Source organism: Macaca mulatta, chromosome 17 (genome assembly GCF_049350105.2).
Source record: "Macaca mulatta isolate MMU2019108-1 chromosome 17, T2T-MMU8v2.0, whole genome shotgun sequence".
Classification (NCBI taxonomy): domain Eukaryota; kingdom Metazoa; phylum Chordata; class Mammalia; order Primates; family Cercopithecidae; genus Macaca; species Macaca mulatta.
In genome coordinates, this window is record NC_133422.1 from 92109743 (window position 1) to 92123356 (window position 13614).

Sequence of the window (13614 nt, forward strand, 5' to 3'; positions counted from 1 at the left end):
TGAATCCTTTTGAAATTTCTTTTCTGTTGCTGCATAAATGAATTTATTTTTGGAATTCCCTTGTTGCTTTAATTTTTTAACTTTTGTGTTTATTAAATTTTTATTTTTCACTCCTGAGTTGCCAGTTCCTGTTCTTTAAAATATTCAAGATATATAAAAAATAATCATGAGCAAAAGTAGATACATTAGGAAAATATTTTCAATGTATACAAGTTAGGTCTTAATATTATGTTACATATTATATTAATATTATGTAACATATTGTCTGTATATTACATATATTACATATTATGTTACATAATATTAAGACCTACCTTGAAAATACAGTAGTGAATACAGTGCTGATTTTTAAAGGTATAAAAATGTTTTCTTAGATTCTACTTTATGTCCAGGGGTCATCTTCAATGAAGCAGCCTATTTAATCTCAGACAGCCTCACTTACTACACATCTTACTGTAAATATTTTAAACACTTTCAAATATTTTCTTAGTGTGGCCCACATATTACATATTTTTTCTTGATTTAGTAGAGGAATTTATCCTGCTTTCGTACACATATAGTCCCTAATTTTAAGCATATTTATTCAAAATTTCCTTTGTCATTTGGTTTGGAACTCAGTTTTCGTACAGAGACGGCCATGGACTTGTTGGTTAGATCTCCGGGCTGGCCTACAATCATTTTATTTAGCTTGTGGCATTGTTTATAAGTAACACAGTGCTAAAGCATGGCCCAGGCCAAGTGCCACCCATGTCTGTGATGTTGCTATATCTTTGGGATTCAAGAAAGATATCATAAGCGTGCAGCTAACCCAAACCCCCAGATGGCCGTGCAACAGAAAATAGAAAATTCCTTCACCTCCTCCACCTACTGGAGCTGTGGAGGAGCCTTAACCCCTGGTGAGTTCCACGACTGGAATGTCATCCGGGGAAGGCCTGTGGAGTAGGAATGGGAAGTATGGTGTGGAATCACGAATGTTGGGTAAAGACTAGGAAGATAAAATCTGGGGCCTGCTTCTGGGTAGCCACCAGACCCATTCACGCCACCTTCTTCCTCATTTCTCTCGATGTCATGGTTTCATCTGCCAACTACTTTTTTTTTTTTTTTTTTTTTTTTTTGAGATGGAGGTCTCACTCTCCCACCCAGGCTGGAGTGCAATGGTGCGATCTTGGCTTACTGTAACCTCCGCCTCCTGGGTTCAAGTGGTTCTCCTGCCTCAGCCTCACGTGGGCCATGCCCGGCTAATTTTTTTGTATTTTTTTGTAGAGACAGGGTTTCACTTTTTTTTCCTGGCTATCATGCAGCCCTTCCAATCTAGGGTTTTGTTTTGATTTTAGCTTTTCTGGCACCTGCTGAGGAAACACAGTCTCATCACTCCCCTCCTTCTGAATAAATACACAGTGCTCTTGAATATGTCTTTGTTTAAAACACTTCTAGAACACCAGCGGAAAGGAAAGTCTCCTTCTCGTGCCTCTTTACCTTCCTCCTCATTTATATCCTAGAGGAGAAGAAAAGTGTTCACTCTTGGATAACATATGGGTTTTTAGATGGTCTGAGGACTAGATTCCCATCTCAGCCTGAGAGCCACAGAAATGATTCTCAGAATTCCCCCAGGGGAACTGGGATTGAAGGAGACTGTCTGGAGTCAGGGAGGGGATTATAATCAAAGCCTAACTGCAATACTCATAAGAACCGAGATGTTTCCACATGTGACATGGACTCATACAAAGAGCAGAATCTTATTCAAAGTTGAGCACTTCCGTTTATGAATTTTATCCAGATACTCTAAGTTGTCAATGTGAACCCTGGTCAGTAATCTTCAGCGAGGACAGTGTTATTGCTTTTCATGTAAAACCTGAATTATTAATAGTTTTAAGTGACAATTTTTCTTTAGTATATCTAAAAATATTTTGTTCAAATATAATCAAGTGGAAAATATTGGACAGAAATGAGTCATCCACAAAAAGTATCATTGAAACTAGGGGCATTAGAGCTTTGAATATAAACTTTCTACTGAACAGCAGAGGACAAAACAATAATTCTGGCAAAACTCCTCTGGAAGGTGCTATGAAATATTAGGGACATTCCAACCTCGGTGTGCTCTTCTCCAGAGTAAAGCTGATTGTCATATTTGAGAATTTTTCCCCCAGGACCTCAGCATATGCCTTTTATGTACAAATAAAACTACATTTTGAAAATAAGTCAAATATGGCATGACACTGCCTGCCCTCCAAACAATATTCCCCCAGAATAATGAATCAGACTATTTTTAAGTATCTTTACATATTCTACTAATTTATCTCTGAGCTTTTTCTATAATTATTATTTTATTTTATTTTTTTCGAGAGGGAGTCTCGTCCTGTTGCCCAGGCTGGAGTGTGGTGGTGAAATCTCGGCTCACTGCAACCTCCACCTCCCAGGTTCAAGTGATTCTCCTGCCTCAACCTCCCAAGTAGCTGGGATTACAGGTGTGCACCACCACACCGAACAAATTTTTGCATTTTTAGTAGAGACGGGATTTCACCATGTTGGCCAGGCTGGTCTCGAACTCCTGACCTCAGTGATCTGCCCACCTAGGCCTCCCAAAGTGCTGGGATTACAAACATGAGCCACCGCACCAGGCCTATATTTAAAATTTTATAGTCATGAAGTAGGCCAAAGAAAGTTCTTGAAAGTGTACATTTATTAACATGTATAATTATAATTGCTTTAATTACTTTTTAAATCTGATACCATATATTCACCAAGAGACTAAAGACACTTGCTTTTGACTTCAGTAATCCATACTGTGATTAAGTACTGAATTATATTGGAGTCAAAAATGTACACATGTCCCTTTGCCTCTGTGCAGTTTGCTTCAACTGAAAGATCTCACAAGTGTCGCCTCTCAGGCAAGATCAGGGCATTTCAGACAGTCGTGGCTGCCATGGAGAGGAGGTGTGGGGCAGTGGGGAAAAGGTGGAGAGAATATTAAATGGTGCAGAGACTGAAGGAGAAAGCAATGCCAATAGAGAGTGGCAAGAAGGAACCTGGACAGAATCAGAAGAAAACTGTAGATGAAGAAACACAGAGACTGGGAGGGTGAGCAACATGCGAGCCTCCTTAGCTTAGCCCTATTTTTAGGAAATGCCACCTAATTGCCTATTTTTAAATTAATAATAAATTTTGTTTAAAGAGGCAGTGAAATATTATTAATACCTTTAACTGCCTTCTGGGGGAAACAAGGCCTTGTAACCATGGCAAAAGATTTCTAAGAAACCTACCAAGTCTAGAAGGTTTCTTTAGGTGGATTTTTATCTGTCATATTTCTTTTCTCTGTGAGTGATTCTGCCCCCAGCCTGGAATATTTTCCCCTTTATCTATAATGGGGAGTAGGGAGAATGGGAGAATGGGGAGTGGTGTTTATTTCTCTTAGATATTTCTGAGTCCTTAACTACCCTAAAAGGGCACACAGACGACACATCTTGTCCAAAGGGTTCTTTTTCTGCCCTATTCCTGTTTCTCCCCTGAATGGTCTAGTGGTCTTCTGTTGATACCAGCATTGTGGCACTGTGTCCTCAATGATTTCAATTTATTCAGCCATCCATGCAACCACCAATTAATAAATTCCCAGCCCTGTCCTAGACACTGGTGCTATAAAGATGAATGAGACAGTCCCCCTGTCCTTAAAGAGCTTGGTTTGGCTGTGGACCCAGTTAGTGTACCAGCCCTGCTTGGAAGTACCCACTTGAGATTCCATGTTAGTGACATCAAGACGCATTGAGATTCCTTAGTAGTTTAGCAAGGCTGCACAGATATAAGGTATTTTTTATCTATGCCATCCAAACTCAACATTACAAAGACAGTCCTAATGGCTATTCACAGAAGACTGAACCAAAACATCCATTATTTCTCTTTTCTAATTGCTTGATGATTTGCATACATAGAAATTCTTGACATTTTCACTGGAATGTTTTCCTATCAATTAAGCAGAGCAGGAAGAGTTCTTACCAAATTTAATATTGAGCTATCATTTAAAAAAATAACTCATCTGACATCCTTGAATCTTTGAAATGAGCACTTTTATGTAAGAAGTATAAACATTTCTGGAAGTCATCTAGAAGCCCACAGTTTCCAAAGTTATGCATACGTACAGTTCCTGGAGATAAACCTCGAGGGAGAAAACTCAGAATGTGTTAATACATGGTACCTCTGAAGCACTGAGGACATTCTACGTTGATTTGTTTTCTCTTGCACCCTTCTGCATGAGGATTGGTTAGTTCAGCTGTTAAGTTCATGGTGCTGATGAGTTCAAGTTCAGTGTTTCAGTCTCTGCAGAGACTATTTTAGTTTGAACCAAATGTGTTTCTCACCCTGTTCAGCTCTTTTTTGAGCGCACACCATGAGTGAGAGGTATGGATGGCTCAGCCTAAATCCATCATCACATGGAAGAGACAAGAAAACATGCATGTTTCATAACTGATGACTCAGTCAAGGGAGGGTTCATATTTTCTTTTTAGGTAGAGGGTGCCTTGTTGGTCACGTACTCTCTTTCTTTGGGCGAAAGCCAAATGTCTGAAAGTTGCAGGACTAACTCTCCTATACACCTGCTCTTCTGGTCTCACTCTTACCACTGCTGCCTGCCATGATGTTGCCTGTAGCCTTGGCTTATGCCAGCTCAGGAAGTGATCCAGACTTAGTGGATATAGTGGATATTGCCTTCAAGAAAGTAAAGCTGATGAGTACACAAACCAGCAGCTCTTAGCTGAATTTAGCCCAAAGATATATATGATCCACACAGGGTTGTTTTCTGTGATGTGAATTCATTGCTGAATTTCCAGCTTCTCTTGGAAAATCTAAAGGTCAAGTAATATGGAGTCCATGTTTCCGCAGGTAGCATTTGGCTGGGGCAGAGTAGCTGCTGCCACACCCTTGACCTGGCCTATTCACTTACGTACCTTTCCTGCCTGGCCCCAGGAGGCTTAGTATTAGACAGGACCTAATCTGGTCCACTTTTTAGTAAGCTTGGCTACCACTGCACTGTGAGTCAATGGCAGGCAATTCACTGAGGACATTGTAATTATTAAATGGCTGCTCATAACATATTTGATAGAAAAATAACCCATTTGATGTCTTTGAAGCCATTCATGCTTTGTCTTCAACAAATAAATATGAAACTAATCAGGTACTGGATTCACATTGGGGTAACTTGAGAATGTATATTGAGCAGAATCATCAGATTCTTAAATCCAACCACCTAGGGGAGACAGTTTAATTCACTTATTGTGATTTCCTTTCCTTATTGATAAGCAGACTGTATTGTAGCCAGCTGATATTTTTGCTTCGGAGATACTCTTGTTCTAACCAGAGGGACCACTAAAGATTTAGAAAAGTACTCAAGATTTGAGATCAAGTATATCTTTGTCTTAAAAATAGAGTCACAGATTTTGTGGGCATCAGCTATTCTGATTTTTGTCTGTTCTCCTTTTAGTGGAAGAAGGAATTGAAAATAATGCTTGCAGTTCAGAATTTTGATTTACCATACTAGATTAGCTAGAATCTTATTTAATAATTTAACTTCCTTCTCCTGTCATGGTGCTCTGTTATATAAAACACTACCTACTTGAGGCAATAGTCTCCCAGGGAGACAAATAGAAATATAGCTTGTTGAATATCTTTGATTTCTTTCCTATCATCATAGTTTGCCAAGATTTCTCAGCAGCTGAGGCAGTGGCACTGTGGTTGGGTAGGGTGTTCTGTCGCTGTAAGCAGGCATGTTTGCAACATCCATCTGGAGGAGCCCTGGGGCAGGATGTGGTTGACCTGTGGATGCCCTGAATGAGAGGCCCAGCAGCCTCACAGTCCCCCAGCAATTTCCACCCATCTAGCCCCTCCATACAGTCTCACTGTCTCCCCTCTAAAGCTCCAAGCACATTTGCTGTAGGTTCCACCTCAGGGCCTGACCTTCCCCTGATCCCCAGGCTCACAGGGTTCTTCTAAGCACCCTCTGAAGCAGGCACCATGAGGCACAGATATGCTCTTTGGAACCTCTGCTTCCTCTAGCCCTATCTCAGACCGTCCCCATGCCCTGGAGCGGATGCCTTCACCAGTGAGCGAAGTGACATCTCTAAGCTCATGCTGGTTTGTGCAAGCACTTTGTACATTGTGCAAGCCAGTTAAAATGATGCATGTCAGCTTTTCCATGTCTGCAAAATATGATCACAATACTGACCTAGCTTGTAAGACTCTAGCTTGTAAATTCTCAGAGCCTCCTGAAAATCAAGGGGATATATCTTAAAATTCAAACAAAAATAAAGGTGCTTCAGAGAGGAGACTGGCAGGAGACCCAATGTGGTGGCTGTTTCTCTGACTTATGCATACCCTGGCAGACCCTATGAGTTTTCCACTTCCCTTTCAAGACAGCATGGGGTGCTGTGCCTTGGAGGTTGAGTACAGAACTTTGGGCACCAGCCTCAGCTTTGACCAAATGCAGGGCAGGAAAGAAGTGACGGACAGTGGGTCTGTTGAGCTCACTTTGGTGAACTGTATTTTAATTAGTATTTTTAAAAATGGACAAATTCAAAATTAAGGTTGATCCACATCAGATGTGTAGCCCATGTGCCAGGGCCATATATAAGCCTGTTATTTTAAGAAGGTATGTTTCTTACCTATAATGAAAATATTCAGGCACCCCATGAAGGTTTTGATCCTCCTGGTCACAAAACTACAAAAAAGATGGAAAAAGTTTATATATATATATAAATAATATAAAAGTATATATGTGTGTATATATATGTGTATGTATATATATAAAATTGGTATGGGAGAAAATCTCTGAAAAGAGGTAACAGGAAAGCACACAAAATGTATCTATTCATGTGATTTTAAATTATGTTTGTTTAGTGCTAAATCAACATGTAATCTGAATAAAGAAAAACCACGTTAAAAACTAGACAAAGGTTCCTCTTTCCCTCAAAGTAGCTTCTCCTCTCCCGCCTGCCAATCCCCACAAGCACACACACTTGGCTCTCCACTTTCCTCTTGTCCTGTGGGTGGTCTTCCAGCTGAATCTGTCCCACACTACCCTGGGGCCCTCGGGCCTGTAAGGTCCTGTGCCTCCTCACAACAGAATTCTATCAGATGGGTGCTAGCGATATGACAGGCCCTCAGTTGATAACTGTTCTTGATCTGTATCCCTGTTCTATGTCTCCAGGGTGTATTTCACCCCAGAGTACAGATAATACAGACTGTATCAGCAAGCTGTATTTCTCAGGAAAAAAATTTAATAATCAAAGATATTTCCAAGAAAAAATCTGCCACCCAAAAATGGAACCTATAAGGAAAAACAGCCAAAGCTTTCCCACCTTCTAAGATTAAATCTGTTGAACTTCTTGAAGTTCACAGATGCCAGGAATGTGATTCATTTTTTTATACAACATGACAGCCAAAGACAAAGACTGGGGATGGCCAGAGTTTTCTGGCCTAGATGCCAGGCAGCAATCAAAGCTGAGAGTTCAGTAGTCCCAGGGCTCGTTTTTATTGATGTCTTTATTCATATAATAGCTCATGGGTACACTGGGGCAGAGGGGAAGTGCAGTCTGGGCGAGACTAGTTGATGCTTTAGTTAGCTGCAAGACTGATTTACAGTCCAATTAAATTTCAGTGGTCATTTATGTCTCCTCATCAAATACGAGTTCAAAGCCTTGCCGTAAGTAATTTCCATAACCCACATTTCCCCATTCTAATATGCCATTGCTGTGCTTTTCATAGAATACTTCTTTTCCAGATGGTTAGGAATTTCATTCTTTATAGCATTTTAATTTCAGCGAATAAGCAAGAATCCAAATGCATTCTAAAATACATATTATTATACATCAATTTAAGAAATTGGCTGGGCACAGTGGCTCACACCTATAATCCAGCACTTTGGGAGTCTGAGGTGGGAGGATTTCTTGAGCCTAGGAGTTTGAGGCAAGCCAGGGCAATACAACAAGACCCCATCTCTACAAAAATAAAAATGAAAATTAAGCAGGCATGGTGGTGTGTGGTTGTAGTCCCAGCTACTCAGGAGGCTGAAGTGGGAGGATCGCTTGAGGCCAGGAATTCAAGGCTTCAGTGAGCTTTGATTATACCACTGCATTCCAAACTGGGCAACAGAGGGAGACCTTGTCTCAAAAAAAAAAAAAAGAAAAGAAAAAAGAAAAAGAAAAGAAAACAGAAAAGAAATAAAGAAACTGCAATTTTTTTCCCGGAGTTATTTTAGAAAGATTTTTTCTAAAGTAAAAGAAAAAGAAAAATCACATTATTTGATGTCCTAGAGTGCATTCTTATTTGGAAAACTTACAGATAGGCTTGAAACTAAGGGATGAAATCAAAAAATTTCTATTTGATAATCAAATATCTAAATCTAGAAAATCTGAATATTACCTATTGGCAATGATAATATTCAAAGATAATAGTATTCAAATATTAGATACTGTGTTTACATATGAAATCATATCTTATTTTTTATTCATGTCTATTTTTCCCAGTTAATTTTAGATTCCTAGGAATATTTAAGAAACAAAGAATAATCTTATCTGAAGTTTTAAGTTCCCATTTACTCTAAATATTCAAGATAAATGAGTTCTTTCTCTATTTTTATGAATCCTATACACATCTGTCTGTTTCAATAAAATAAAGAATACTCATGTTTACTTCACAGGAGGAACTATTTGCATGTACTAAAATTGTTGCATATAAAATACAGGAGCACTCACTTAAAGGGAAAAAATACCCACGTGGAGAAAACATAACGGGATAATACACTATGCTTGGGAAAATAAGGCTTTTGCTGGGAATTGAATCCTAGTGTGTAGAAGTATTAGCTAACTCTCATTATAAACAAATTTTACCAGTTATTTCCTAAACAGACTCTTGTTTAATGAACAAATGCTTTGCTTATTAATTACACAAAATTTGGTCAAAGCATTAGAAAAGATGAAACAGTTTCGTTAGAGTGTGTTAAAAACTTGACTTTTAACCTTGACATTTAATGGACTGGACCACATGGGCCAAATTCCCTCTCCTTTGCAAAGGTATGCAGCTGGAAATGAACTTAGAGATCAGACTCAAGGGACCACAGCTTGCATTTAATAGTTTACCTTTAGCTGTGCTTTAGCTGTGCTTTTGGATGTATTAAGAACTTTTTAACTGCTTTATTAGACTGTTATCCCTTTTACTCTTTGATATGTGACATTTAAATATGCCTTGAATTTGAAACTGGTTGTTGTTATGTGTTGGGAACAAAATTATTTTTGATAGGAATACATTTTTGAATTACAAATGCAAGTTAATAAATAATATCTGATTTATTATATCTTGAAATATTTCTATTTAAGCCTTACAAGTGACTTTTCAGTACAAACAAGATTCTCTGATTAGACTTTCTGATCACCATAGCAAATATTAATTGGACAATAATGGGAATGTATAATAAAGAGCTGTAAAGCAAAAATTTTTTAAAGAAATTGTGGTCTAAACATGCATGCCTCTCTATTTGCTGCCACAGTTTTCCAGAAAGTACTGTGCATTTGAATCATCATTCTTTATAGTGGCCACATAGCAGAAGTGGTTAAGTGTAAAGTTTTTCAGCATGAAGGGCGGGTATTGTGCAAAATTATAATTGCATCAAAATAATGAGAGATTGAAGAAAACTCTGATTTTCAAATGTCTATTTTTGAAGAGTAAAACTTAAACTCATTATTTTTCCTCCCAGAAGGATGCCTAAATCATGCTTGTCTTTCTCTTTAACAGATAATTCTGAAATAATCAGCAGAAACGGAATGGAATGCCAAGAATCTGCATTGAGAATAACTAAACATTGTTACTGTACATACTATCCTGTTTCCTCCTCAATAGAATTGCCACAAACTGCATGCTAAATAAAGATGTAGTTCTTCTGGACAGACCACAACTCTAAGAAGCTAGTGCTGCTATCTCATATATGAGTATTAAATATGGTATGCTTAGTATATTCCAACCTAAGATAGTTAACTACCTGAGACCAGCTGTGATGTTTAAAGACATAAAGGATAAAGTTTACTTTTAAAGGGTTTCTAAACATAGTTTCTGTCCTAGGAATATTGTCTTATCTCCATAACTATAGCTGATGCAGAAAGTCCAGCCACTTTACTCATTTCGATTCAGAATATTTCAAATTTAGCAATAAACAATTAGCATTAGTTAAAAAAGAAACATATTCCAAGGGCAGGTTCGATTGTAGCTGTAATTACTGTCATGCCATTTACCCACTGGATCAAAGGGTATGTTTCACTTCTTGACAATATAAATGCTGCAGCAAAGACGAGAGGTGAAGTAAAACCAATACCTGTCCTGCAGGTCTAAAATTTGAATGGAAATTCAAGCACAAGTACTGGGGACACATCAAAGTGTGGTGTTTGGTTTGCCTGGAGATGCCGCATTGAATCATGTGATTCTAGATTAACATTAAATAGATTGAAAAAGAAACTTTGCACGGTATGAGCTTCATACCCCACCAAACAAAGTCTTGAAGGTATTATTTTACAAGTATATTTTTAAAGTTGTTTTATAAGAGAGACTTTGTAGAAGTGCCTAGATTTTGCCAGACTTCATCCAGCTTGACAAGAATGAGAGGCCCATGCCAACAGTCTAATCTAAGAGATTAGTCTTTCAAACTCACCATCCGGTTGCCTGTTACAGAATAACTCTTCTTAACTAAAAACCTAGTCAAACAAGGAAGCTGTAGGTGAGGAGATCTGTATAATATTCTAATTTAAGTAAGTTTGAGTTTAGTCACTGCAAATTTGACTGTGACTTTAATCTAAATTACTATGTAAACAAAAAGTAGATAGTTTCACTTTTTAAAAAAAATCCATTACTGTTTTGCATTTCAAAAGTTGGATTAAAGGGTTGTAACTGACTACAGCATGGAAAAAATAGTTCTTTTAATTCTTTCACCTTAAAGCATATTTTATGTCTCAAAAGTATAAAAAACTTTAATACAAGTACATACATATTATATATACACATACATATATATACTATATATGGATGAAACATATTTTAATGTTGTTTACTTTTTTAAATACTTGGTTGATCTTCAAGGTAATAGCGATACAATTAAATTTTGTTCAGAAAGTTTGTTTTAAAGTTTATTTTAAGCACTATCGTACCAAATATTTCATATTTCACATTTTATATGTTGCACATAGCCTATACAGTACCTACATAGTTTTTAAATTATTGTTTAAAAAACAAAACAGCTGTTATAAATGAATATTATGTGTAATTGTTTCAAACATCCATTTTCTTTGTGAACATATTAGTGATTGAAGTATTTTGACTTTTGAGATTGAATGTAAAATATTTTAAATTTGGGATCATCACCTGTTCTGAAAACTAGATGCACCAACCATATCATTATTTGTCTGAGGAAAAAAAAGAAATCTGCATTTTAATTCATGTTGGTCAAAGTCGAATTACTATCTATTTATCTTGTATCGTAGATCTGATAACCCTATCTAAAAGAAAGTCACATGCTAAGTGTAATCTTACATAGTGCTTGTATCGTTGCATTTGTTTTAATTTGTGGAAAAGTATTGTATCTAACTTGTATTACTTTGGTAGTTTCATCTTTATGTATTATTGATATTTGTAATTTTCTCAACTATAACAATGTAGTTACGCTACAACTTGCCTAAAACGTTCAAACTTGTTTTCTTTTTTCTGTTTTCTTTCTTTGTTAATTCATTTAAACTCAATGAAAACATAGTATACATTACTAAAAGGTAAATTATGGGAATCACTGAAATATTTTTGTAGATTAATCGTAACATTGTCTTTCTTTTTTTCTTTTGTTTCATGATTTTGATTTTTAAAATTATTAGCACACAACTATTTTCAGCCCTTTAATAATGGAGCATCAAAAACATCACCTGTATCCCCAAGCAAATATAGAAGACTGTATTTTTTACTATGATATCCATTTTCCAGAATTGTGATTACAATATGCAAAGAGTCATAAATATGCCATTTACAATAAGGAGGAGGCAAGGCAAATGCATAGATGTACAAATATATGTACAACAGATTTTGCTTTTTATTTATTTATAATGTAATTTTATAGAATAATTCTGGGATTTGAGAGGATCTAAAACTATTTTTCTGTATAAATATTATTTGCCAAAAGTTTGTTTATATTCAGAAGTCTGACTATGATGAATAAATCTTAAATGCTTTGTTTAATTAAAAAACAAAAATCACCAATATCCAAGACATGAAGATATCAGTTCAACAAATACTGTAGTTAAGAGACTAACTCTCCACTTGTATGGGAACTACATTTCACTCTTGGTTTTCAGGATATAACAGCACTTCACCGAAATATTCTTTCAGCCATACCACTGGTAACATTTCTACTAAATCTTTCTGTAACACTTAAAGAATTCCTTCATTCATTACCTTACAGTGTAAACAGAAGTCTAATTTGTATCAATACTATGTTTTGGTTGTAATATTCAGTTCACTCACCCAATGTACAACCAATGAAATAAAAGAAGCATTTAAAAGGATTGTATAGTCTTCCTTCTTTTTGTGTTGAGACAGATTGATAATTCGCCAAACAAAATGGTTTTCACCTTCACACATATAGTATTTGTTAACTTCAAAGAAGACCAAACTCTGGTCTTCGAACGGGAGATTGGTAGTTTTTGCTTTTGGCTTTGGCTTGTTCACAGCAAGAAAAACAATTAAAAATGGTAATTTGAGAAGTTTGTTTACTATTCTTTAAAATTAGAAGTAAAAATAAATCCCACCACTCAGCCGTCTTCTTCACATCTCAGACTGATAATGAAAAGATATGGGATCAATGGCATCAGTAACTACATGGGCAACAAAATGTCAGTTTCATGAATAGATTTTAAAAAGGGCCCATTAGGCTGTAATACAGGCTTCTGTAAGAGCTTGATGGCATAACATGACTCAGACCTGAGGCTGCAGAAAGAGACAGAATGGTGAGTTCTGTTCTATGCAGAGGTCCTGGCCAGGTGGCTCAAGAATAGAACAGGAATTCAACAAAGAGGGTGATGAGGGTCCCTGCTATTCTGTCAGTAACCAGCCTTCTCCTAAGAGGTGGTGTGTGGGCAGAAGGAGTGGCAGAAACTCCTTCTTCGGCCTTTTGAGACCCACCATTTTTGTCAAGGAAGGTGCTATTGGCCTTTTGGGTGGGAACATTCCTTGTCATACTGAGATTGGCAGAAATTGCCTCCTCTGTGGGCCAAGGCAGAAACATGAGTTTTTCTCCATGGCAGATTTAAAGCTTTAGGCCTCCTGAGTGGTTATGATATAGCATAGAAAACACATACATTCAGCAGATACAAATAAAGCTGCTTGTATTTTTTAACTATCCCATCAGGATTTCCAAGGGCAAAAATACTTTTAACACCTCTGTGGATATTTGAAAATATGGCTGTATATTTGGATGAGTGATTTTTGTACTGTAATGCAAAAGAAAATCTATCTCATCAATCACTCCCTACAAAAATCATTCTGTTAATAGTAAGTTCAAGATGTCAACTTCAGAGAGCAAGTTATTATTTTAAGTGAAAAATCTAAAAC

The 13614-nt window shown here is 36.9% G+C and overlaps 1 protein-coding gene and 1 long non-coding RNA gene across 10 annotated transcripts in view; one reads left to right on the top strand and one right to left on the bottom strand.

The window, feature by feature from the left end:
• MBNL2 (muscleblind like splicing regulator 2) overlaps window positions 1-12569 on the top strand; it is a 170994-nt gene extending 158425 nt beyond the window's left edge. For all 9 annotated transcript variants that reach the window (XM_028837222.2, XM_028837220.2, XM_028837224.2 and 6 more), the window contains one exon: window positions 9772-12569. In XM_028837222.2, coding sequence (XP_028693055.1) covers window positions 9772-9786 — 15 coding nt within the window. In that variant the 3' untranslated portion in view covers window positions 9787-12569. The remainder of the gene's footprint in view (window positions 1-9771) is intronic.
• The window catches only part of LOC114673441 (uncharacterized), a 65635-nt gene that overhangs the window by 15199 nt on the left and 36822 nt on the right, over window positions 1-13614 (bottom strand). The gene's annotated exons all lie outside the window — the stretch shown is intronic.